This window comes from Gymnodraco acuticeps, unplaced genomic scaffold (genome assembly GCF_902827175.1).
Source record: "Gymnodraco acuticeps unplaced genomic scaffold, fGymAcu1.1, whole genome shotgun sequence".
NCBI lineage: Eukaryota > Metazoa > Chordata > Actinopteri > Perciformes > Bathydraconidae > Gymnodraco > Gymnodraco acuticeps.
Genome location: NW_022992206.1, coordinates 2,913,425 through 2,940,678, shown reverse-complemented (window position 1 = coordinate 2,940,678; position 27,254 = coordinate 2,913,425). Strand labels below are relative to the sequence as shown.

General features: G+C 40.3%; 1 protein-coding gene across 2 annotated transcripts; it reads left to right on the top strand.

Annotated features, from left to right (window-relative positions):
• The first annotated feature begins 1,258 nt into the window (after window positions 1–1,258).
• On the top strand, window positions 1,259–26,717 carry smarcd1 (SWI/SNF related, matrix associated, actin dependent regulator of chromatin, subfamily d, member 1). Of its 2 annotated transcripts, XM_034205760.1 has the most exons (14): window positions 1,259–1,539; window positions 9,120–9,295; window positions 13,351–13,393; window positions 14,369–14,491; window positions 15,347–15,469; window positions 15,714–15,830; window positions 16,068–16,169; window positions 19,047–19,208; window positions 19,605–19,661; window positions 19,889–19,986; window positions 21,411–21,546; window positions 23,372–23,494; window positions 24,608–24,709; window positions 25,298–26,717. In XM_034205760.1, exons 1-14 carry the CDS (start codon window positions 1,354–1,356, stop codon window positions 25,349–25,351), a joined length of 1,602 nt encoding a protein of 533 aa, XP_034061651.1. In that variant the 5' UTR covers window positions 1,259–1,353; the 3' UTR covers window positions 25,352–26,717. The 2 variants fall into 2 exon arrangements, with proteins under 2 accessions (XP_034061651.1, XP_034061652.1); XM_034205761.1 differs by lacking the exon at window positions 19,605–19,661.
• The last annotated feature ends 537 nt before the right edge of the window (window positions 26,718–27,254 follow it).

The window sequence follows — 27,254 nt, the reverse complement described above, 5'->3', positions numbered from 1 at the left end:
AGAGCAGTCAAGTTTCTCAGCACTGATGGACACTGTATTATATTTCAGATTTGAGTCCGCCTGATTTGTCCTTTCATTTGTTTAAAGTATGAAACCTTATTATTAAATATCCTGACTGTCAGCACGCTTGCAGAGGATACACATAATCACCTGCCATCTTACAGACACAGGATTTGAAATCCCCTCTGGTATTTGAAGAACAATGGAGCAAATCTGACACTTTAATGTCCCATGAATGAGGATTTCGATGCACCTTGCTGCAAGAAAAAAGTCATAATGCACACCCCCTCCTCCCTTGTATGCACTCATACAAGCACCCTCTGATCAAACACAAGCAGGCTATGCAAACAGATGGTAGGCCGTGTTTTGCACTGTTGTAGCTTCATGCTAAGTGGGGGGAAGTGTAATGACATCAAAGTTTGAAACAAGAAAGTGTTTCAGTCAGTGGCTGACTGGATGCCAGCCACAGCAGAACTCTCAACTTGTTGTTTACCAGTTAATTTAGAAGTCACTTCAAAGGTTCAACATCCTCTTTCCAGATTAAACAAAGGGCTGTGATGTTATGCACGCAAAGAAGGTCAACTGACACTGGTGCAGTATGGAGGTGCTAGGGGTTGTGATTTTGATCAGCTTTTCATGAAGGGAGCTGTTTTACTAATTTATGAACCCCTGCTGAGATGAAAGAAAAGACAATGGCTGGGATTTTTCCCTCAGCCTGATAATTAAAATTGCAGTGGGAGCAAATTACTTTCAACACATTTAAGTTAACAAAATACAGGCTCCAAATGTGTTTCTCCGGTCATGAAAGAGAGTCACTTTATTATTTGATTGGTTATGTGTTTTTTTTAATATGCTCATATTGTGTGTCCTTTTGTTTTAAAGATTGACAGGTTGAATTTAAATATGTATTTCAGATATGAGATAAAGTTTCTGTGTTACATTACATTACATTACATTGCATTTAGCTGACGCTTTTATCCAAAGCGACTTACAATAAGTACATTCGACCAGGAAGACACAACCTTGAAGAAAACAGAATCATATAAGTACATCAGGTTTCATAGAGCCAAACATTTCAAGTGCTACTCAACTGGCTTTAGGTAAGCCAGTCCTTTATTAGTATAAAAAGTGTTCTATGTGAGCTCGAAATGCTGTTTTGTTTGAGTTTATGTGTAATAAATGCAGTGGAGTAAAAGATAGGTATGTAAAAATTATACAAAAGAACGGTACTTCTGACATCAACACGGTACCCCGGGCAACCAATAGGGGTCACTTGGTTACCACCACCCAAAACCCCGTTCTCGCACTCGCGATAGTTCCGTGCCTCTACCGGCGGCGACATTCAGAGAGGAGATGGCGGCCAGAGGGGGATTTCAGTCGGCACCGACGGGCGGTGTTGTTGGAGCAATGGGACCCGGACCACCGGTACAGGGCGCAGGACCAGGCATGGGTCCCGGGACTCCTACGGGACGGATGGTACCGTCGTCGGCCCAGCAGAACCACATGTACCGTTCCCCGATGCCCGGGCCTGGGTACCCGGTAAGATATCACTCCATCTTTGCTTGCTGACGCGTTAGCCAGTCCGCTAGAACAAAGCCTCTTACCGCTGCTTTGTCACAGGCGGCTAGCGTTAACCACCAACACTGCTGCGGGCCACAGCTCACTGTAACACTGGCAGCCCCGCTCGAAAGTTCCCTCCGGCCAGACGCGTTTTAAACGGAGAGTTTGAGACACTATCATAGTTTGTTTGTTGTTTGAATCTGCTAACCCTCCCGCCCGCTAACGTTAAGGTTAGCTAGTTAGTCATGGTAGCCGTTTAGCTTAGCTTGCTAACGCTAGCCTATGGCTTTTTCTTTCAGTTAGCTTGAAAACAAATCTTACAATGTTATGATTAGTTTCTAAATGGGACACGTGGAGCCTTTCATGTTAAACGTCGTACTTTAGAAAGTCCAAGCTTTTGTTGAATTGTAAGTTGGTTTAATTGTGCAGAAGTTACCATGTCTGGTCCACTTTGAATGAGTTGGCTGCAGCACGGAGCTGTAGTTTATCTCTGCAGAGTCTCACATGTAACACAACAGGATCAAACCAGAACCAGGCTGCACACTATCTGTCTGTAGTCTGGTTCTGCATGAAAGCTGGTGTTCCAACCCGGCAACATCAGCGCCTGGCTTTGGTAAACTTAGTGTCACCTGGTTGTTAGATATAACATAACAAATCAATCCAATCAAGACACGTGTCCTAATCAGATGGAAATTCAAAGAAATGAATGTAACCAGTAAAACTATACATAAATGCGTATTGCAGTTCACAATTCCACAGTTGTTAAAATCCAAACTCAAATGTGTGTCACTTTTTGTAGACTCAGGTTGACATCAATTGACACATTTGTACATATAAAATACCTCATAATACTAGTCACTAACATATAACATGTTAATTTTTGGAGTTTGAGCAATATTGTTATTGTATAATTAAATACCACCTGGAGCTGTTTGCTATCTATAACTGCACCACAAGTGGGTGGCTGTAAAGAGTTAACCCTCTGGAGTCTAAGGGTATTTTCTCGATTTTTAGATGTTTTCTTAAATCACCTTTTTAAATGTATTTCTTCTAACATGGCACCCCATGTGTCACATATCAAAATGTTCAGGACAATCTCTGGTCTTGCTATATATGCATATTACTCACCTTAGAGCACTGTTTGATGAGATAAGTAGTTCAAAAGTCTAAAATTTGACATCCGATTTTCGGAAAATCTTCAAAACTCTTGTGAAAACACACATTTACTCATGTGATCGAATTGTTTTGGTGTTTTAGATTTGGTTACCAAAGTCCTAGGATCACAAAAGCAGTGAAATATTTGAATTACACTGTATATAAATGTGTTATTCATGTCTAAAATGAAAACAATTTAATTCGAATTTTGAGTGAAACAGGTGTTTATCACTCTACTTTCACCACAGCAGGGACTGAGATACATTAGGACTGAATAATGACTTCATATTACATACCAAGGTTCATGTGATGTGTACAAATACAAATTGAGCATTCAACCTTTTTTTTTCAACCAACAATTTATTATAAATATGTTTTTTTTCAACCAAATATTTATATAAATATAAGAAACTGGAAAATCTAACTATTTACAATACAACATCAGAACTTTCAACCAACTATTCATTATAAATGTCAAGACAGTGTCAAGGTCTTTGTCTGTCTTCCAAGACAGTGGGTCTGGCTGCTGTGAAGATGGGGGTGATGGTGCATGGGCTGCTGTGTAGGTGGGGTGTACAAGTGCTATACGAGACCTCCACGAGACCTCCTTGCTGGCTGGGTTGAAGGTGATGGCTGTGGTGGAGCCTTTGTGCTGAGGTGTATCTTGACCTGGTGGCAGCCGCAGATGGAGGTGGAGGCAGCTGTAGTGATGCTGGTCTGCTGGTCCTTGGTGGTGATGGCTCTGGTGAAGGCCCTTGAGCCACAGTAGATCTTGACCTGGGGGCCGGCACAGATCGATGTTGTGGCTGCTGAATAAACGCCGCCTGTGGGCCACTAGGCCCAGACAGCTGTGAAACCTCTCTGTAAAACAAATTAAAATGTAGGACAATAATTACAACTAATTTCATTGAAATAAAGTTCAAGTAAAATGTTGCTCAAGCACAAATAACAATGCACACATAAAAAGAAAGTTTGGGAGGTTGGAGAAGGAATCTCTCTCGATCTCTCTCTCTCACACACACACACACACACACACACACACACACAGGTATTTCCAGTTACTTTACATTCAGTATAAAATCACAGACACACATATACATAGGCTACATCTGATTACAAAGTCTCATCTGTACAGGACGGTAAAATAATAACAGGCACACATATAAATAAATCAATGACAAAGTCTCATCTGTACAGAACAGTATGATACAATAATCGATGTCAAAAACATGTCACTGTAAATGTCTCCGTTGTGGGACGAATACATGATTAATTTAATCCTCTACACATGTAATCTCACTTTTACACACCAAAATAACGTTAACACAGAGTAAACGTTTGCTAATGGAGAGTCTAGTTTGTCCCAAGAAAAAGTTCATGACTATCGATAAAAAATATATCAATAAACCTATTGTTCATTTTCGCGGTATTCCCCACACATTGCCAGTACACTATTACTGTAATATTTACACTTACCCATGCCCAAATGGATACTTGTTGTTGTCTTTGTATTCTTCTTCTTCAGAAGAGTCGAAGACTTCACGTTCTGAGGCTCTATCTTCACTGCTGCTAGCGAAAAAAATCTTTAGCGAAGTCGGCAACTGTAACGTTTTTTTTTAGCCATTTTCTCTGTCTCTCTCTCTCTCTCCTCAAAGACGTAAACTGATGGGAGACACATGGTTTATGTTTTTTTTACTTGGTGGGTAGGCCCTTAGTGATTTCTCGATGTCCATTGGTCATTTCAGACCATGATGGCTGCCGGCCGAGATTTCCTTGACGGACACACGAATCCACCAATCCCACACAGTGTAAAGTCAAGCTGCTTTGAGCGGCCATATTGGCTGCTGTGCCCTGGTTACAGTCTCACAGGAGATACCGCTGGAAAGCTACTCTTCCAGCGATTGGACCTCAGATCCAGTCTAGGGAAAGAAAATGTTATGCAATATAAGGTGCACACTGAAACCCTGGGGGTGGCTACTAGGCAACCCACCTGTTGAAAAATATTGTATATCATCACATGAAACACATTATTACATTTAATGGTCCAGCATATTGGCTAACAGTTTTCCAAAGGCAGCCCTAGTCTGTGTTGGAAATCAGAATTTATCTGACATGCCTAAATTGCCCTCACTGATTGTTGTCGTGTTATACATGCTCCTACTTCGATATAATTTGTAGATGTATCAATAGACCTTGGCAGATTGTAACTTCTCAATATTCTACTCTGTGTATATTTGAATGGTTTAGTAATATTGTATGGAATCATGAGTATGCCTTAAGCCAGCGCTTTTCAAAGTCTGAGGCGCGCCAGAGAGCTTCAGGGGAGGCTCGGTTCGCTGATGGCTGGCACCGCCCTTTATTTCAATTTTAATAATAAGGTGTCCGCGGGGTCTTAAAAAGTATTAGAAGTTGATAAATCAATTTAGCGAAAATGAAGGCTATTAAAAAGTATTAAACGGCATTTTCCAAGGTATTACATTTTGTAGCTTGTTTTCAATAAGTATATAAATTGTCCAAAGAGGTTGTGTTCTACAGTCTGCCTGAATGTAATCATTGCGTAGTTGTGTAGTGTGATTCTGTGTAGTTTATTTATGGCATCCCGTTGGATTTGACGTCATCTGAACAGGACATCGCACGCTCACTGCTTGATAGCGCGCGAAGGTCCGTTTACGCCGGTTGTTAAACAACATCGTTATGGGGAAATGCAAGTTTGCGTCCAAATGGTTGGAAGATAAGGAGGAAGGACAATCAATACTGTATATCAGGGGTGCCCAACCAGTCGATCGCGATCGACCGGTCGATCGCGGGGAGATTCCCAGTCGATCGCGAGATGTGTCTAAAAATAGAACAACAATATTCTGTTTTATCGTTAATGTCCTGTAACATAATCTTCCTGTGCCAGAATAATGCACTTGAACGCATCAAAGCTTTGTGATTGGCCGGCGTGACCCCATGTGTCGGGGCGTGGCTGGTGGGCAGTGGGCAGTGTGCACTAGTTCGCTAACGTTGTCCGTGTCAACAGGAGTGACAGTCCGCACACACACAAGACCGCAATTATGGCAGAAGCAAAACATATATCATTTTCACTCCGAGTGGGAGGATGATTATTTTTGTATCTATTCCAATTCAAAGTCCATCTGTCTCATCTGCAATGTGAGCGTTGCTTTATCGAAGAAGGGTAATTTAGGAGCGGCATTTCAAAACATTGCACAAACGCTCCGAGACGGAATTCCCTCCAAATTCTGCCCTACGCTCCAAAAGGGGAGGGGCCTGAAAGGACAGCTAAATGCACAGCAGTCCATTTTCACCACAAGAGCAAGGCTGCTACCATAGGCATAGCATCTTAACGTGTCAGTCACGTTCTTGCGAAACACATGAAGTCTTCCTGGAGGCTGCCGACACGCTTTTGGGGGACAGTAAAAATAACAGTAGCATTTCAACAGGTTTTTGATATAATAAAAACTCAAGTTAGATACCGTTATTAATCAGCTGTAAGTTTTTAGTTTGTTTGAACTTAGTCATTATAATTATTGTACAAAATGGTATAAGAATGCAAACTTAAATTGATTATAGTCTATTATCAATTCAGGTTAAGAAACTAGTGTTGCTTGCATCCTATTTTAAAGGCATTTATTGTTATACTCTACTAAAATGTCTTTTTTATTGCACTTTGGCAGCAGATTCCTGTGTAGCTTCAGATCTGAGTTGTCTTATTAGTAAGCCTAATTTATACTTTTGTATCAACACTATTTTTATATAATGGCAAATAAAGGGTTCAGAGTCTTTTCTTTTTTCCTGTGTCATATGTGGCAGCACTGTTCAATGTTTCTTGAAAACATTACCCACTGTAGTATGTGACGTGTGAATAAACTCCAACTCTGTATCAACAACACTGTTGTGTAACTTCAGTTAAATACTTGTATGTGTGTAGATTAGAAAGAGGTAAGATAAAGGATCTGCAGTATTTTATGAAGTATTAATCATACAAAGGTCAGTTTTATACAAGTAGAAGTGTGTATTTACCTGGTAGTAGGCTGTCAGTAATGGCCACGCCTCTCTATTTGGACTGGTAGATCTCGGCAGACTGGCAACTTTAAAAGTAGCTCTCGGTTCAAAAAAGGTTGGGCAACCCTGCTGTGTATATAGTCAATGTGAGGTAAACAGCCTACAGTCCAAATTGAAATTGAGCAATTTTATTTCTCTGAATGTTTTTAAGGCACGTCTGCACGAGATGCTTGCTGACACTATGGGTGTTTGTAAGTGTTGGTGAATATGTAAATATGATGTCCTCTATTGTTTGTTTTTATGTTGTTTTTATGTTTCATGTGGAACTAAATTGATGCAGGTCTCCCTTGTAAAAGAGATCCATGATCTCAAGGGACCTATCTGTCTAAATAAAGGTTTGAAATGAAATGAAAGTGTGTCACCAACTGGTTAAAACTCAAAGTGGCGATGAGGTCTTAACATTTATGGAAAGGGTCTTAAAAGGTCTTTCATTGGACTTCAGGTGCATATACCCCTGCATAATACTTAATTTGATACCGGTCAAGGCTGCAGCCAGAGGATGATCTGCGTTTATTCGCAGACTCATCGTTCCCACTAAAGTAGGGGTGAGTTTAATAAGGAGGCAAAGTTGACGTTCAGTGTGTTGCCGGGGGCATATAAGGATTTATCCACGATGTTGAAAATGTTAAAAAAAGAAGAAGTTTAAAACATAAAGGTTTTAAAAAGTTGTTGTTTCATGTGTTAAGGGGGTGACGCTACTCAGCCCATCAATTCGGTGCAGTCAGTGAGTCAGCACGATAGATTCAAACACAGACGAGAGAAGAAGAGGGAAACACTCGGAGTCATTTCAAATGGCGTGCTCAAAAAAGAGAAAGGTAGTCAGCGAAAACAGAGCATTTAATGACATTTTATCTCACTGGACCGCTTTGAAATACAATTGAATACCCCTGCATTATAGCAACAATAATAATAATAGCAATAATAATTAATAATCTTATGTTCTCTGAGGGGAGGCTCACCTTCCCACACTTTGAAAACCCCTGCCTTATGATATTTCTTTAAAACACACTTTTGTATTTCAAATCTCGTTTTGAACGATGTGTTTGCTGCTTAGCTACAGGGAACTTGAAAAATGTTTTCAGTGAAAGGAGATTACATCTATTTTTCTCTGCGTCCTTGACGGCTTTCACTCACACAAGCCGCCTTTCACAACCTAGTCGAATAGTTTTCATACTCTGAATGCTGCAGAACTCAAATTGTTCTCAGGTAAACCAAGGCTGCACCGATGTATTGTGTAAAAAGCACTAAATGATCGGCATGCAACCCCTATCTGCCCACACGGTGTGAAAAAGGCAGAGCGCATTCACCTAGCTTGTATTGTTGACAAGTCAATGTCCGTCACTCTGCCACCTCCACCATATACTGAGAGTGCGTTTTGCCTTCATCTCACTCATTTGTTGGACTGACTGCTGGAGGGAACGCTGCAATCATGCAGTCTAATACAAGAAGTCGCCTTTTTGAGTTCTTAGCGCTTGGCTTGGTGAGTTTGGAAGAGTTTGTTCTGCGAGAAGGAGCTGGCATGCTAATTGTTGTTCCCTCTTTTTGTAGGACCAAAGTAAGGGGATTTCATAACTAGGGAAAAATGTTGTTTTTGTTATGGTGCAGAGCTGCTGATTATGAGTATGCTATGTTGTTTTCTTGTACTTGAAAATGTGATGTACAACATTGGTTTGGATTAATTATTAAAACCACAAATGATGTGCTCTTAATTAGTGGACTGCCCTTTCCACATTTTAATATATCATAGTAAATGGGGCTGAGAATCATCAGAGGCAACACAAAGAATCTGTTACAATAATTAGGTCACAATACAATATTATAACCATTTTTGAGTAATGTAATAGCATTGTTTCCCATTTCCAAAATGTATCTGGATATCGTCACTCACAGGGCAATCGTAATGATTTGTAAATAATGTTCAATCATTTCGACATTCTTCTTTGCTGGAACAGGTGTGTTCTGAAGTCAACTTAACATAAAATCATAACTTTAACAACCAGCCAATATCACAATAGTTGTGGATTTATTACTCCACATCGGCTTGAACTGAAACTGGAAATCTGAGTGTGCGAGTGCTACACTAGTGTATTTTCCTAGAACGCTTACAAAAGATCATCTAGGGTATGTTGGTGTATAGATCGGGTTCCTGTAGTCTGAATAAACCTCGGAAAGAAATAAGATGATTTGACGTCGGCAAAAAATTCAAGAAAGTCGGCTTTATTGTCAATCTTTCTGTTTGTGTGAATTAATGCAGGTATTGAATTATCTCTTAACACCAGACTTTTTTCAGAAGTTTTTTTGAGCAAAAGACAATAATTGTTCCTGTATTTTCTATGCAGAGACCGGGCATGCCCCCATCCAATCGCATGACCCCACAGGGGCCGGCCATGGGGCCCCCAGGATACGGCAACAGCCCCGTGTCTCGCCCCGTGATGCCCGGCGTGATGGACCCCTCCCGCAAGAGGCCCGCGCCCCAACAGATCCAGCAGGTTCAGCAGCAGAACCGCAACCAGCAGTAAGTGCCCCCCCCCCTCATATGGAAGATCAATATTCAGTAGTGGTGCACGATAATTATCGGTCCGATATTAGGAATTATGACGTCATCCCGATAAACCCGATACCAGTATTAATAGCCCCGATAATATACAATATATTTTTTGGGTAAAAAAAAAGAAAACAATACTGCGGTGTGGGTGGATTGGGATGAGGGGCGCTTGTTTTTCACTCGGCTCCTCCCGTTTTGCCAGTACTGTGGTATTAGTGGTTTAGGAAGAGGGGAGTTCTTCACAAATCCAGCGCTCCCTAACTCATGCCTGGCTGTGACGTAAATGGTGTGCGGCCGTGAAGCCAGGACAGTAAACAAACATGTCGTCTGTAGTATGGGACTATTTAGTTCGCTTGCTATTTGTATTAACAAATGCAATGCAGAAGTTCCACGAGGAGGGAAAAAGGCAACGAGCTATAATACTTCCAACCTGATTTGTCACCTGAAACATCGCCATCGCTACGATGGTGTGTTAAAAGCGTACGAAGACGCCTGCGCTGCTAAACTAGCGGCGAATCCAAAGCCAGCTGCAAAGGCACCGGGGCTTTTACCTATCGACGAGGCTTTTGAAAAAGGCAAGAAGTTTGCCAGAGACGACCCCAGGGTTAGTTTTGTTCATAGTAGTAATGCTCATGTCATTTGCTCACTACTAGTCTTTTTTTTACCACCAGGTGTGCAAAAACTACAGGTACATTTAATATATATATATATTACATTATTATCGGTTATCGGTATCGGTCTTGAGAAGCAGGAAGTTATCGGTATCGGTTTCAAAAAACCAATATCGTGCATCCCTAATATTCAGAGCTAGCCTTTAATTATGGGCAGTGTTGTATTAACAGTCACCTGTAGTAGAGGCATTGGGATTTCAGCTTGTGGAGGAAATGTTGTTTTTATTGTGATCTATAGTTTTTCACGCCCTGCAGCCAGGGCTCTCGACTAACTTTTTTCCCCATCCTCCCGGAACCGTCCCGAAATACAATCTAAGCTGTCCCGAAATTAATGTGGACCGTCCCGAATTTAAAATGTTAGTTTTTCTACATTATCATTAGTTAAAATCATTCAAAGTGACCTTTAACATGAATGCGATGGAGGGTTCTCTTCTCAGCCTTATTACCCATAGGGGATGAAGAGGAGTAAGTAAATAAAGAGGCCGGTGCTCCAGGATCTGGTTCTGCTGTGCGTTTTTGTGATTAAACGGTAAAACATTTCAGAATTCCTCCACGGGATGCCATTGTACATCACTCAACCCGCGAAATACACACACTCACTCAGTTTGTTTGTTTGTTTGTAGCCTTTATTTAACCAGGTGAAGCCCCTTGAGATCAAAAGATCTCTTTTTCAAGGGTGACCTGCAGGACATTAGTTACACATGTAACATAAAAACAACAGAACAACAATAAGGATGACAAACAACATAATGTACAGCATGGTTGCCCAACCTTTTTTTAACTGAGAGCTACTTTTAAAGTTGCCAGTCTGCCGAGATCTACCAGTCCAAATAGAGAGGCGTAGCCATTACTGACAGCCTACTACCAGGTGAATACACACTTCTACTTGTATAAAACTGACCTTTGTACGATTATTACTTCATGAAATACTGCAGATCCTTTATCTTACCTCTTTCTAATCTACACACATACAAGTATTTAACTGAAGTTACACAACAGTGTTGTTGATACGGAGTTGGAGTTTATGCACACGTCACACTACAGTGGGTAATGTTTTCAAGAAACATTGAACAGTGCTGCCACATATGACACAGGAAAAAAGAAAAGACTCTGAACCCTTTCTTTGCCATTATATAAACATAGTGTTGCTACAAAAAGTATAAATGAGGCTTACTAATAAGACAACTCAGATCTGAAGCTACACAGGAATCTGTTGCCAAAGTGCAATAAAAAAGACATTTTAGTAGAGTATAACAATAAATGCCTTTAAAATAGGATGCAAGCAACACTAGCTTCTTAACCTGAATTGATAATAGACTATAATCAATTTAAGTTTGCATTCTTATACCATTTTGTACAATAATTATCATGAATAAATTCAAACAAACAAAAACGTACAGCTGATTAATAACGGTATCTAACTTGAGTTTTTATTATATCAAAAACCTGTTGAAATGCTCCTGTTATTTTTACTGTCCCCCAAAAGCGTGTCGGCAGCCTCCAGGAATGCTTCTTTCACAACTTCGCCGTCTTTGAAAGACTTCATGTGTTTCTCAAGAACGTGACTGACATGATAAGATGCTATGGTAGCAGCCTTGCTCTTGTTATTGGGCCGGGTGAAAATGGACTGCTGTGCATTTAGCTGTCCTTTCAGGCCCCTCCCCTTTTGGAGCGTAGGGCAGAATTAGGAGGGAATTCCGTCTCGTAGCGTTTGTGCACTGTTTTGAAATGCCGCTCCTAAATTACCCTTCTTCGATAAAGCCACGCTCGCATTGCAGATGAGACAGATGCACTTTGAATTGGAATAGATACACAAATAATCATCCTCCCACTCGGAGTGAAAATTATATATTTTGGGCTTTTTTGCTTCTGCCATAATTGCGGTCTTGTGTGCGGACTGTCACTCCTGTTGACACGGACAATGTCAGCGAAATAGTGCCCACTGCCCACCAGCCACGCCCCGACACATGGGGTCACGCTGGCCAATCACAAAGCTTTGATGCGTTCAAGTGCATTATTCTGGCACGGGAAGATTATGTTATAGGACATTAACGATAAAACAGAATGTTGTTGTTCTATTTTTAGACACATCTCGCGATCGACCGGTCGATCGCGATCGACCGGTCGGGCACCCCTGATGTACAGGGTACAGTTTACAAACTCTATTTACAGAGACAGGTACCATGAGTATCAAACGGCATGTCACCCAGCTGAGTACATAGCTAGACCCGCGAATTTGCGGGCCAGGAATTTGCGGGCACAGCTGTAGCTACGTGTGTGTGTATTTTGCGGGTTGCTAAATGTTTTGTGCGTGTGTGTTTATGTTGACATGGAGGTTTAATAACTGTGTGCTACACAAAACGTGCAGTCGGTTTCATTTTCATCGCCGTTTGTAGTAGAGTTAGCAGGGTATTTTTATTTTAACTCTCGTCCCAAATTCGTCCCAAAATTATTTTTTTATCCTCCCCGACACTATTTTTTTCGACGACGGGACGTCCTTAAGCTCGAGCCCTGCCTGCAGCTACACACTGCCTCAGATTACTGCTGCGGTCTACTCCTTCCTGTTTCCTATTGTTGTTAAATTACTGTCATTCCTTACCTTGGTTGAAAAAAATGTACTTTTTAACCTTTTCGTAATGGAAAAAGCTAGTTTACTAAAGAAATGCTTTTAGTTTCTGCACTATTACTGATAGAGGCAAACTGAAAATACTTTGGGGCTTTATACAGTGGGAACTAACAGAGGATTACATTGCTATTGATCAAGTCTGTTTTCTTATACAAACTGGATTCATGGAACACCAGTTTTGAGTTGAAACAATTTATCAAAGAGTGAAACAACAGAAATGCAATTAGAAACTTTTAATACATTTTTGATTGGGTGGAAAAAGGCAAACATCTCCTTACTTCAGAATCTCAAAAGTGAGGATTTGTTGCTTTTTATCTGCTTTGTAGTATTGGACTATATATATATAATTTGGGTCATATCCTTTTTTCTTTTCTTTTTTAAACAAGCTGTTTTAAATCCATACTGCATGTTACACTTTTGAAAATGTTGCCCTTTACGCTTAACAATTTGTAGATTAATTGAGAAAAAAGTATAAATGAAATGTATGTAACAGACAGAAAATACAAGTGAAAATGTATAATAAGCATGGAATACACAAAATAATTGTTTTCATATATGACATTTGACCCTGCGACTGATTATAATAACTGGCTAACATTGCTACGTTTGTATTTGGAGCGCTGGTCACTGTACCCTGTTAGATTGAGGACTGAATCATTGTGATTATGTTAATGCCGTGTTGCTCTGTCTCGCACTGGCACTCATCTTGTTTCTATGTGTTTTTACAGCACAAAGAAGAAGAAGATGGCTGATAAAATTCTACCTCAGAGGGTGAGCATTAATCAAACGGCAGTCCCTGACAATCCATTAAGTCCTGCCTTCATTGTGTTTCAGAGATAACATTTGCTTTTCAATTTTTGTTTAAGTTGAAGTGGCTCGAAATAAAGGACTGTTGGTGTTTTTTGAAGGCCCTTTTTAGAGAACTACAATTCAGAGAGGACCTACTGTATGCATGGGATTACTCATTCCACATCTGAGGCTTTTCCCCATGTGATGGCTTCCAAGATGGATTATAATAAAACATCCTTATGTTCATTAGTTTCTTGTACTTCCCTCCAACATTTTAATTCTATAAGCCCATATTACCTTTCTGGTTGTTGATGTAAGCTATATGTTTTTATTGTATAGAAATGACTATATGTTATATTATATTAAGCATATTCTTTTTTTTAATGTTTTTTACCCAAATGATTATTGAATTGAAACGGCAAGCTCTCCAATTCATGAATTATGGCTTGATAAATATATGTATCCTTATCAACCCGATAATTGATGTTGTCACTTCATTATACATATTTATACAACTACATATTTAAGTGTATTCATCTTTGTGTTTGCATTTTAGTTACAGAGCAACTTCAGTTGTAAAGTCCACAAGTCAAAGTGTATTATTAAAAAAGACAATTTTATTATTTCATCTTACAAAATATTGTGCTTCAGAAAAGAAATGTTGTTGCATTTAACCTTTCACAAAACATGTGTCACTGTGCTGAACTTTCCTCACAAAGGGAGGCAGGCATGTGTAGTAACAAGGAGGTCTAACAGCAGCATGAATAACGTTTTTTATAACCACAATAACAAAATCCTCAATATTACCTTTGAATGTAATGAAAGACCTTCAAAATCAGAAACAGTTCTGAAAAAGCACTTTGTGGAGATGGAACATGAACTGACGGTATGTTCCTCTGAGAGTGCTGCGTTGTTTGATGTTGCATGTTGCTCACCAGTACCTGTGTTGTGTCCCAGATCAGGGAACTGGTCCCCGAGTCTCAGGCTTACATGGATCTGCTGGCTTTCGAGAGGAAGCTGGATCAGACCATCATGCGCAAGAGGCTGGACATTCAGGAAGCCCTGAAGAGGCCCATAAAGGTACCATTCAATTCAAGTTCTTTACTCCTGAAGTCCTCAAATCACTCCGGTTCAGACCTCAAATTAATTTCAAAGCCATTCCAAAGCCCAGAGGACTCCACCCATCACTATAAGTGGACATTTATAAGTAATAATTCAATAAAGGCTGGTAAAAATGTCTACAGCTCTGAGTCCACGGGTTGACATGAAATGAAGATTGTTGGTTTAACACTCTTTTTACGAGGCAGCAGTCAAGAGGGTGATGATATATAGTGAGGTGCCTGGCAGATATGTACTTTTTATTAGTTCAAAGTAGTGATTTTACAATACCAGAAATGAAATAGGCAATACTGCAAGCAGTGGCATTTTCAGTACCCACTTTGAACCAGGGTACAAAACTAAAAGAAAACAATAAATCCTGTGAAGTCTACTCCAACATACACTCCTTTTTATATATTCTGTTTTTGTTAGGATGTTAATCAGGTCATAATTCCCTCTCTATTATGTAGTTTATATATTACTGTGATAACATCTACTTGACAGTTCTCAACAAAAGTACATCTAACAAGATTCCATGTGTTAGTTCTGAGTCCTATGCAACCTAGTGAACCTGTGGTAAAGTATAAAGTACCATCATATTTACAAAATGATGGCATTAATTGGTACAGAAAAATCAGTTCTTGTGACATCAATGGATGAAATTTGTCAACGAAAGGTGTCTGGCGTTGAGCTTCAAAACATTGATCCTAATTTAATCTGCACGCTGTCACAGCTGGGAAACTTTATTTCCCCCTTGAGTCAGATGTACCTAATCAAATGAATCGGAACTATACTTGTGATATACTTATGAGTCTGCACATCAATGTTTTTTTCCAGCAAAAGAGAAAACTTCGGATCTTCATATCCAACACCTTCAACCCGGCAAAGCCTGATGCAGAGGATGGAGAGGGCACAGTTGCATCATGGGAGCTGCGTGTTGAGGGCCGTCTGCTGGAAGATGTAAGCTTTGTGAACGAAATATATTTGTAAAATATTTCACTAATTATAGCCCAACACTTACAAATGTATTCCAGAAAACTGCTTTTGAACTAACCACATCTTAAATGTCTTTGTTGAATAACATTACGCTTACACCATGAAGGACTTAAGATTTGATTTTCTTTTAAAACATTACAGTGTTTTCTATACAGATTTGGTGTTGCTTTGATTAATGTTTCCATTAACGGTAACGTTTGCTCTGCAGTCGGCTGTGTCCAAGTATGAGGCCACCAAGCAGAAGAGGAAGTTCTCCTCTTTCTTCAAGTCTCTGGTGATCGAGCTGGACAAAGACCTGTACGGCCCAGACAATCACCTGGTGGAAGTAAGATTATTTGTTATGCATCTCTATAAACACATCTGCCAATAGTCACCCACAATTCTCTTCAGGGACTATATATTGTAGTGGATGATGGATTTAGTTTGTCTTTTTGTAAAGTCCCCATTTTCCATCATTGTAATGGTAGTGAAAAGGTGTTTGTTGGTTGGTTGAGCGACAATTGAAAAGTTGCTCTATATAATGTTTATAGGGTTATCATTATATACTATTATGTGATTGTAGTGGCACAGGACTGCCACCACCCAGGAGACTGATGGTTTCCAGGTGAAGAGACCCGGTGATGTGGGGGTCCGCTGCACCGTCCTGCTGATGCTGGACTACCAGGTAAACACTGCTCAGGGGTGGTCCTGTGGTTTGCTAATGTTGCCTCTTTTGCTCTTTAACCTGTTAGCCCCATGCCCCCGCAGGCTTTTTTTTTTACAAAACTGTGTCTCAGGGCTTCTTGACATTTATGAAACTATTAATGTTCCATACTCACTTAACGGGAAAAAACTCAGCTAACTGACGATACGAACCATTTTTACCGAAACAAAACACAAGTCTCACAAGAAGCGTCTAAATGAGCCCTGAGCGAAAAAATGCTATCGCACTTAGCACAGAACTCTCAGCTTAAATACCCTTATTACTTATCGTATCTGCACAAACAAGATATCGATTAGCAAACTGAGATTCCACAGATTCCAGAAATATTAGTATCATCACTGAGCGATCAGAACTCGCAACAGGGGAAGCAAACACAGACATCACAACACATAGCTTCACGGAGGAAGCTTCTTACCTTAGCTGTTGTTCTGATCAAAAGTCGTGTTCAATAGCATCAAGACAATAAAAACATTTATATTGATTCTGACTTTTCTACATCCAACTCACAGGTTTATCATTGCTTTGAGAAAAAAGATTATTAGTTTACCCCTTTTTTGAAGTGAAGATGTAGTCATTTGTTCTGGGAATGTCATTTTCGAGCCTGAGGCCTGAAAAACAGGCTTGGGGCTTAACAGGTTAAACATTCCCAAATATCTATTTAATTTGACAATCAATATTTTAGATGACAGTTTGTTTATATAATAACCCACCCACCCCAAAAAGTGAATTATTATATTATTATTTATGGTGTTTTTCCTCAGTCTGTAGTGTTTAAATAACTATGAACAACATTGATTTAAATACATTTCTATTTTGTGTTTAGTAAACAAGAAAAATACATACAGTGGGGCAAAAAAGTATTTAGTCAGCCACCAATTGTGCAAGTTCTCCCACTTAAAAAGATGAGAGAGGCCTGTAATTTTCATCCTAGGTACACCTCAACTATGAGAGACAGAATGGGGGGAAAGAATCCAGGAAATCACATTGTAGGATTTTTAAGGAATTAATTGGTAAATTCCTCTGTAAAATAAGTATTTGGTCACCTACAAACAAACAAGATTTCTGTCTCTCACAGACCTGTAACTTCTTTAAGAGCCTCCTCTGTCCTCCACTCGTTAACTGTATTAATGGCACCTGTTTTAAGTCGTTATCAGTATAAAAGACACCTGTCCACAACCTCAAACAGTCACACTCCAAACTCCACTATGGCCAAGACCAAAGAGCTGTCAAAGCACACCAGAAACAACATTGTAGACCTGCACCAGGCTGGGAAGACTGAATCTGCAATAGGTAAGCAGCTTGGTGTGAAGAAATCAACTGTGGGAGCAATTATTAGAAAATGGAAGACATACAAGACCACTGATAATCTCCCTCGATCTGGGGCTCCACGCAAGATCTCACCCCGTGGGGTCAAAATGATCACAAGAACGGTGAGCAAAAATCCCAGAACCACACGGGGGGACCTAGTCAATGACCTGCAGAGAGCTGGGACCAAAGTAACAAAGGCTACCATCAGTAACACACTACGCCGCCAGGGACTCGAATCCTGCAGTGCCAGACGTGTCCCCCTGCTTAAGCCAATACATGTCCAGGCCCGTCTGAAGTTTGCTAGAGAGCATTTAGATGATCCAGAAGAGGATTGGGAGAATGTCATATGGTCAGATGAAACCAAAATAGAACTTTTTGGTAAAAACTCAACTAGACGTGTTTGGAGGAGAAAGAATGCTGAGTTGCATCCAAAGAACACCATACCTACTGTGAAACATGGGGGTGGAAACATCATGCTTTAGGGCTGTTTTTCTGCAAAGGGACCAGGAAGACTGATCCGTGTAAAGGAAAGAATGAATGGGGCCATGTATCGTGAGATTTTGAATGACAACCTCCTTCCATCAGCAAGGGCATTGAAGATGAAACGTGGCTGGGTCTTTCAGCATGACAATGATCCCAAACACACCGCCCGGGCAATGAAGGAGTGGCTTCGTAAGAAGCGTTTCAAGGTCCTGGAGTGGCCTAGCCAGTCTCCAGATCTCAACCCCATAGAAAATCTTTGGAGGGAGTTGAAAGTCCGTGTTGCCCAGCGACAGCCCCAAAACATCACTGCTCTAGAGGAGATCTGCATGGAGGAATGGGCCAAAATACCAGCAACAGTGTGTGAAAACCTTGTGAAGACTTACAGAAAACGTTTGACCTCTGTCATGGCCAACAAAGGGTATATAACAAAGTATTGAGATGAACTTTTGTTATTGACCAAATACTTATTTTCCACCATAATTTGCAAATAAATTCTTTAAAAATCAGACAATGTGATTTTCTGGATTCTTTCCCCCCATTCTGTCTCTCATAGTTGAGGTATACCTAGGATGAAAATTACATGCCTCTCATCTTTTTAAGTGGGAGAACTTGCACAATTGGTGGCTGACTAAATACTGTTTTGCCCCACTGTATGTCACGTAGGGTAAACCTGAGAAATGGGCTCAACCAGGAAATAACAAAAAAAGAACTACAATTGTTAAGCCAGGGTTCTTCATTAACAGCCTTTATGAATGTATGCTGCCTAAGGTTGTGGGATCATAATCGATAGTATTAATTGCATCCACAGGGATAATGTCTGTAATCTGGCTTCACACTATTATCGATTAGTAGCTGATGTTGTACATTTTATAACAATTTGAAAATCACACCTTTGCCAAAAGTCGTGCCGTCAGCCTTAACATAGCCACAATTATTGAAAAAGCCAGTTATGTTCATAGTGAAGCACAAGGGTTAATCAAAGGGCCGATTAACATGTATAACAGATAGACCTGGCTTTAATCTGTAATCTCTCTCTGTACCCATCAGCCCCCTCAGTTCAAGCTGGACCCCCGGCTGGCTCGTATGCTGGGCATCCACACCCAAACCAGACCTGTCATCATCCAGGCTCTGTGGCAGTACGTCAAGACCCACAAGCTCCAGGACCCTCATGAGCGCGAGTTCATCAACTGTGACAAATACCTGCAGCAGGTTAGTAGCAGAACCCACCTTGAAATCTACAACTAACCCTAAAATACCCTCTGTTCTTTTAACTGGATGAAAACAAAAATGTGGCCAGTTTGTTCCTGCTACTGATGTGAACAGTCCTCTCCTGTCCTTGTATGGGGACTCTTTTTCCCGGGGCACAGGCCGGTTTCCAGCTGCATTTCATTCTGTGAGACAAACAGAAGGTTGTGGACCGCTGAATTCCCACAATGTCAACATATGAAATACACTGCTTGTCAGCGTCCAGTTTCTTGTTTCTAAAACGGTGATTTGTAATGTGGTGAAGATGAAACGGGGTCATTCATTTTAAAGCTCATTTATCCCTTTTTTTTTTTTTTTTTACTCTTGTACCCACACTATCTGTAAACATGGTGACAACAGATTCTAATACCAGAGAGACCAACACACCCCAGGATAAAAAAACAGAACGGGACAGAGGTGGCTATATATTTGTTTCCGTAAAAAATAAACATTGAGTAGATTAAGTAAGTGGCACAGTAGAAGTTAAGCTGTGGGGCTACACATAGTTGCATGGAAAATCCCACTGGCCTTTTACTTGAGGGTAATTAAAAAAAACAAAAACATCCTCCCTGCAATGATATTATCAAGCCTCCTAATGTCCAAATTGAAATTGCTTCACAAAGTGTTTTTTTATTTCTCTGTAGATCTTTGAGACTCAGCGAATGAAGTTCTCTGAGATCCCTCAGCGCCTGCATGCCCTCCTGATGCCCCCAGAACCAATCATCATCAACCATGTGATCAGGTAACCTCATTACAGCGATGCGTGACAAAAGATCACGTGCAAAATGGGGCTTTCCCCGTCTGTCATTGTCTCTGAATCTCCTGCTGCTCATGTGACATATCCACATGCTACTAAAACTAAATATGCTGTATTCTCCAGTGATGCAAATTAGTCGCTTTTTTTAATGCTGATTTGGATGACTTGTGTAATTCGTGGAGAACCGAAGAGTTTTTGTTTTGTGGGGGGGGGGGGGTCGTCCGTCCTCACTTCAAAAAAGAAGAAATCTAGACCGCAAAATAATTAAACAAGCGAGCGCCTGTTTTTCCTGACCAAGGACAGGTTCCTTGAACACAACACGAGCGTAACCTGTCTTCACGTGGTATATGTCTCGTCTGAAAGGAGTGTAAACTAGATATGCTGACAGAGCACCGGAACGCCGCTCCAGCTCTTCAAATATTGCAGTACCCATAAGGATGACACACACATGCCGCAGTGTTTGCGTGGCTGTGTCTTTAGTTGTAAGCACTGTGGCGATCTGTTGTTATTAGCATCTGGTTAGCTAGCTATGCTAACGAATTTAAAGCGCTTTTATACAACCAGGTGGAAGAGAGCGCTCTCCTGAGAGGCTCAAATAACCTCAGCTCAGTGAGGTTAAGGCACACCTTGATATGATCATTATAGTTATTAATGAGACATTAGAGACTAAATGAAAAACAGGTATAAAATACTATATGACAGTAACAACAAAGTTGTTAAAAATAACAAGGATAGAGTTTAAAAGGGGAGTGATTTGTAAAATATCCAAAAAGAAAAATCTGCTTAAAGTTCTGTTTCATATGGGTGTTGAAAGATGTATCCATAGATCTCTTCATGTTGCTCTCAAAGTGTACCAGATTGATGCTTTCAACTTCAATATTTAAAAAAAAAAAATCTTCCCGGGGGAGCATGCCATTGCCATTAAATCATGTTCACATGGATAGGATACTAAATACATTTGCACACATCTTGTGTCCATATCTTTCTGTTTTGGTGGTCATGCCACAACCGTGCACGTGCATGCATGCGTGAGTCATGGTGAGATATCTGGATTCAGAGGTTGCTTTTTCTTTGCACAGCATGAAAGAAAGGCCAAATGAATGGGCTGTGATTTTAGTTTTTTTTAAGCAGAGGTTGAGTTCAATCATTTGTACGGCCCTCGGAGGATTTCAAAAATGTAAAGGAAAAAGGTTCCCCACCCCTGCTGTAAATAATAATAAAAACCCTTGATTTATAACTTAACATCTCTGTCTCCTATTGATCTGAGTATATTATAAAGAATAGCCAGTTAATTGAAGCATTATAGCGCAGGCCTTTGTCAGATGGTATATTACGCTGGTTTTTTTCTGCTTCGAATAGTGCTCTCTTTTTTCACCATACCTGTGTTTGCATCCCTGATTCTCTCATAGTGTGGACCCTAATGACCAAAAGAAGACGGCTTGCTACGACATTGACGTGGAAGTGGACGACACGCTGAAGACCCAGATGAACTCCTTCCTGCTGTCCACTGCCAGTCAGCAGGAAATAGCCGGACTGGACAACAAGGTACAGCAGGGGGCTTTAGGCAGATGTGTGCCCTCCCTGTGCGGAGGAAAAGAGTTTCATGACTCCCTGCAGTGTGTCTTTTTGTGGCGCTTTGATTTATTAAGTCCCTGCTGACGATCTTGAATTCAAACAATGTCTCACAAAGAGAGGACAGACCATTTTTTGGGTGAAGTAGTTAGCACTTCATTTAACTTAACGCTTTGTGACAACTTCCATCTGCTGTAGCTGCGTAAAGGCCATTTCAAGAGCTCTCGCTTTAAAGGTGGGGTAGGTAAGTTTGAGGAAACCGGCTCGAGATACGCTTTTTGTTATATTTCATGGAATGCTCTTAACATCCCGATAGCAATGAATATCTTAAGTGCTTTGACAATAAATCCATAAAAAAACGTCATCTGTGGAAGCTGTAAAAAGCACGAGCAATCATTTTAGCCGGCCCGGCTAAAATAACTGGATGGCCTACCTGCCTGTCAGCCTTCCATCTGTGCACAAACTTATCTCGTGGAGGAGGGGCTCTGTAAGGAAGTAGCAGTTTTTTTCCGGTTGTGTATTTTCAAATTCTAGCGCACTCGAGCTGGTTTCTCCAAAATTACCTACCCCACCTTTAAATGCAATGTGAACGTTTTTTTTTTTTAATTGGATCCCTTTACTATTCGTCGAGCGAGTCGTTTTTTGTGCGCCTGCTGAGGGCAATGTCACACATATCTGCTCTCTTAAATTGTAGCCTTTTGAAATGCTGCCTCCTTTTAAGAGTTTTAGAGGTCAGTCAGGTCGTCTTGACCTCCTGCTAGCTGCTATTACCTTGGCTCCAATCATATTGATAAGACGAGGAGACATCGCCCTAAAGACGGCCCTACTGTTTAGTCTTTGTGTCAGCCGTGTTTTAAAGGGAGCTTGTTTATAGTTGATGGGCGCCATTCATTCTGTGACTTTATTGTGGTGACTGCCTGATATCAGAAGCAGTTTGTCACAAAGCCCGTCAAAGTTTCTCTCTCAACACTGTCCTGTGAAACATGCCTAAAAACTGCTGCTGTTTAACGCTTTAGAAACTGCTGATCTGAAGAATACTGGATGTAAAAGGCTTATTAAAGAAACGCCAGTTCTCCATCCTTCCATTTATTAATCACATTTATTACATGGCTTAGTTGAATACTCGATTCTGATTGGTCAATTCAGAACACGTGACACGTTAATCCAGAACAGACAGACCACTGTCAAGGATTTATTGACCGTTGTTAAGGACGCTCACATCTGCACAAACAAGTCCGTTCGATTTAACTGTATACAGTTTCTAACTGACAAGACAAGAGCGACAAGAAAACAGCGGAGAAGTAACGGGCAGAAACCCTCCTTTTTACGCAGCGGTCCAGACATAGACATCAGACGGCGACACATATTCAGTGTGCAGTTCCTTTGGCATTAGGGCAGGGATATCTAGATACTTTCCAAGGTTTGACTTAATGAATTGTGACTTTTAAAGCAAGCAACGATCTTTTCAAATCTGTAATCAAAAAGCTCCGCCTTCCTGCCGTTGCTACGTAGTTCAAACAGTAACAACAGACTATTTTTCTTAGTGGATGCATGTCAATTTAAATCAATAAAACTATTTTTTAAATCAATAAAATAATTTTCTAAATCCATAAAAGCATTTCAATTAATATTGGGAGTCATATCGTTACTTTGTTGAGAATGTGGCCATGTAATAAGCGGGATAATGTGCAGCGACGTGGTCATTATGACCACCTCGCTGCACATTATCCCTTACTTAATACCTTATTAACCGTTTTGATTGTTAACCATTCTCTTTATTCTGTTTTATTATCCTCAGATCCATGAAACCATTGAGACCATAAACCAGCTGAAGACCCAGAGAGAGTTCATGTTGAGTTTTGCCAGAGACCCTCAGGGCTTTATCAACGACTGGCTGCAGTCCCAGTGCCGAGACCTCAAGGTGAGTCAGTCCGTCTCCGCCGGATCTGATCTGGAGCCCGCTATCTCTCCAGACGCCATGTTGCTTCTGCGTCAAAACAATAAAGATGTCAATGAACTGCATCCCTTCATGTTTTGTGGGATTTTGAATTGGGTCAAGTTTGAAAGATAATATATAGTTATTGTGTCAGTAATTCAAAAAAGGAAACGTACTGCCATTTTGTGTAAATGTTGAGCAGAGAAATCCATTATTGGATAAAAAATAGTTTGCTGTTGTGACTATTCTTAACTATTGCTGCTGTTTTTGCGCCACTTTTTTTGTTGCCAATATTATTGAGCACAGTTGTTTTTGCCGACTACATTTGGCCTGTAATGCATATTTTCCATTTGTAGTAATGTCATTTCTGACTGTAGACTTGTTCTTTATTTGAATTGAAGGTCTCTCAATAGAAGATGTCATGTGCTATACAGATTTATAAAGCCCATTAAACAAAATAGTAATTTTTTTGGGACGTATAAATGTACATGACTCAGTCTGTAAAACCCATTCAGACGCAGCAACTATAACAAAACATTGAGGACTGTCAATAAAACACGTCTACTTGACAGCTAATGTCCGATATAAAATGTCAAGGTTCAGAAAAAGGAACATCAAAACAACAATTACACACATACCCTCTGGTTTTACAAGCTCCGTAGCTTCCTGAGGTCATGTTTGAGGTCAATATTTGGAGACGGGTTTTAATTTGTGATTTGAATGTAGGCAAAGAGGACTTGATTACATTAGTACGAGGACATTGCACACTCGTGTGTAACGCAGGAGGGCAGAGTCCAAATGGAGCGTGAAACATTTAATAACATGTCCGACTCGATTCACGTTCACCTCCACCGTCCGCTGAGTGAGCCAATAGGCTGCTGACCAGCTGCCGCCCTCCTGCAGTGTGTGTTCAGCCCCGTGCTGGGAAATTCCACAAATTCAGTTAGATCTCACAGTCACTGTCTAACAAAAATAACCGTTTCTCTTGTGAAGACATGTTTGTCATAGCAGTGTTTGATAGATGTTGTTGTATGGCATTTCTCACCAGCAGGACCAGTCGAGGTTGAGTTGTGTAAACGTGTCTTTCTCTGTTCACAGACCATGACCGATGTGGTCGGAAACCCAGAAGAAGAGCGGAGAGCCGACTTTTACTACCAGCCGTGGGCTCAGGAGGCCGTCTGCCGCTACTTCTACTCCAAGGTAATCCAAATGATTCCCACTCCTATGTTTTGTCTTTTCTTTTTTGACACTTATTTACTTATCTCAACAGCTACTTGATGAATTGTTCTGTATTTGTGTGCAGAAATGTAGCTTTCCCCGAGTTTGTGTCGTATCACTTGTACAAATGTGATGACACCGGTATTGTTAGCTGTTTTTGATCAGATAGCAAGAGCTACAGATGTTTACATGTCAGGCAATTCTGTACATTTTTCTAATCAATGAATCTGCTGATTAGTTGTTTTATCTTCTGATATCTTTGTATTGTTCTTTCTAATAACATTTCTGAGAATAGTAATACATGCCAATAGTTATCAGTTTACTAAAGCTATTTCCTATACATGTTTTAAATCTGTAATGTATTTGCTCCACAAAATAAATAGGAAAACAATGAAGAAAATGGTTGACTTTTAGCAAATGTTACACACGCTAACACTCTGCTGAATAATGTCAGCGTTACATCTTAACACCAGTTCTGTAGCATGGCTGTAAACTCTTGCTTTATCATGGTTATTGAACGTCTCCTCAGCGCTTTGTGTCCTGGTGATTAAATGTTTCCTCGTCTCTCAGGTCCAGCAGAGGAGGCAGGAGCTGGAGACGGCGCTCGGCATCAGGAACACCTAAACAAACGTTTCCATGAAGGACATCTAATGTGTGAGCGCGCGTGGGATGAGAAAAACAAATTCCTCCCAGAGTCTTCTGTCATAGATAGTAGTTGGCTTTACCGTTATATAGGATGTCTGTTTTTATTTTGTTTATTTTTCACCCTGCAGCACGACTTCAGTTGCGCTCTTTTTGCTACTTCCACTTTTTTGTAATTTTTTCCTCCTCACACCAGAGTTCCTGGAGCACAATATATTTTTGCATGTCTCAGCCTTACCTTGAAGCATTCCTTTCATTTTGATACGTTGTGCCCGCACACAACGGTACAGATTGTACACAAACGACAAAGCAGAGGGCGACTTTGATGCATTTTGGCCCTGATTCTAAATCAGATGGAAAGATGAAAAGCAAACTAACATTTGACTCTCCCTGGCCCATTCAGTTAGATATTGGTTGTGATTGTGTTTGTAATCGTTTGAGCTGCTTTGCTGCTCATTGGCTGTCCATGTGTCCTTTTTCTTAAGCTCTCATTGGTTGGTTTTGTGCCGCAGTCTGGTGTATGAGACGTTTAAAGCTAAATCATGGAAGAATATACAACTTTTGTAAAGGGTGCCATTTAGTATGAAGTTCTCCTTTTTTTTCTTTTTTGTTATCAATGATTCTTGTTTTTAAATATGTATTATTATATCAGTACGTGTCTTGTTATCTAGTACAGATTATCAAGGAAGTAGCTAGTATGAGTACCTCTAGTCTATATAGTTTTGTAAATACTGAGCAGTAAAAAAACTGAAGATGGATGTGAAGTATAAATGTATCTCTAATCCTGCAGATGTTTTTCTTAACTCTTTGTCTACGCTCAGATAGTTGAACCAGTATTTATATTATGGATCAGCTTCGCGCAGTGATTGGCCTGTCCTCGACGTAAAGACGATAGTCACATTTGACGATTCGCTGCTCTGCGGGATGAAATGTAAACGGCATTCACATCGCCTGCAAGCTGGGAAAAGTTCAATATTCTGCTTTTCAGATTTGTGTATTTCTAAACATGTGCAGAGAAGCCATGAACACGATTTTAAAGAGTCGTAGGTTCTGCGTAGGCCGGCTCAGGACTGACAACTGGTTGAGCTTAATGGTCGTTTCCCTGTTAGAGAGGGCAGAGGAGTCCTGGCTGAAACTTTACTGTGTGTGCATTTAATTAACAATTCCAAGAATACACTAATGTGGGTTTGGGCAGGTACATGATTTGAAATGAGCGGTGGGAACCTCTGGGATGAAATAAGCCACACTGGGGGAAACTGTAGTACTGTTTGAATCTGCAGACTTTTTCATGGACCAAACCTATTTTTCTGTATGTTCTTATGTTATAATAAAGGATATGTAAAATGTACCTTTGTGTCCAAGTTATTGGTTTAACTGTTTATGATTTTCAGGTGATTTGTTTGTATGTTCTAAATTAAAATACTGCTTTTAAAAGATGCAAAAAATATCCTTTAAGTGTTACTAAAATGTCACCAATTAAGTGCACTTTCACAAAAGACAAAGTGTCAATGAAAAAATCAGTGGTGGAAAAAGTACTGAAATTATTTACCAAAATACCACTACAACAATATTAAAGTTATTTACAAAAGATGTCCTCAATCCAAATCCTACCCTTGTAAAATCATCAATAGCTAAATGTTCTTGAAAGTAAAAGAGTTGTTCTGCTGTAGCTGTTCAAGGTCGTGTTACAGTTTATCTGCAGTTGAGTTTAGTCCATTGTTTTGACTTAAAGTGTCCTTGAAAAGTCATTAATATGAACTATCTGAGATTGGAGAGGGAATCACTTCTAGTGAAACTAACAACTCAAAGACCTCTGAAAGCAACAAAGGCGCAGCTGGAGCTTTTTGCTTTCAGGTCATACGCAAAATCAGTCATCAACCAATGA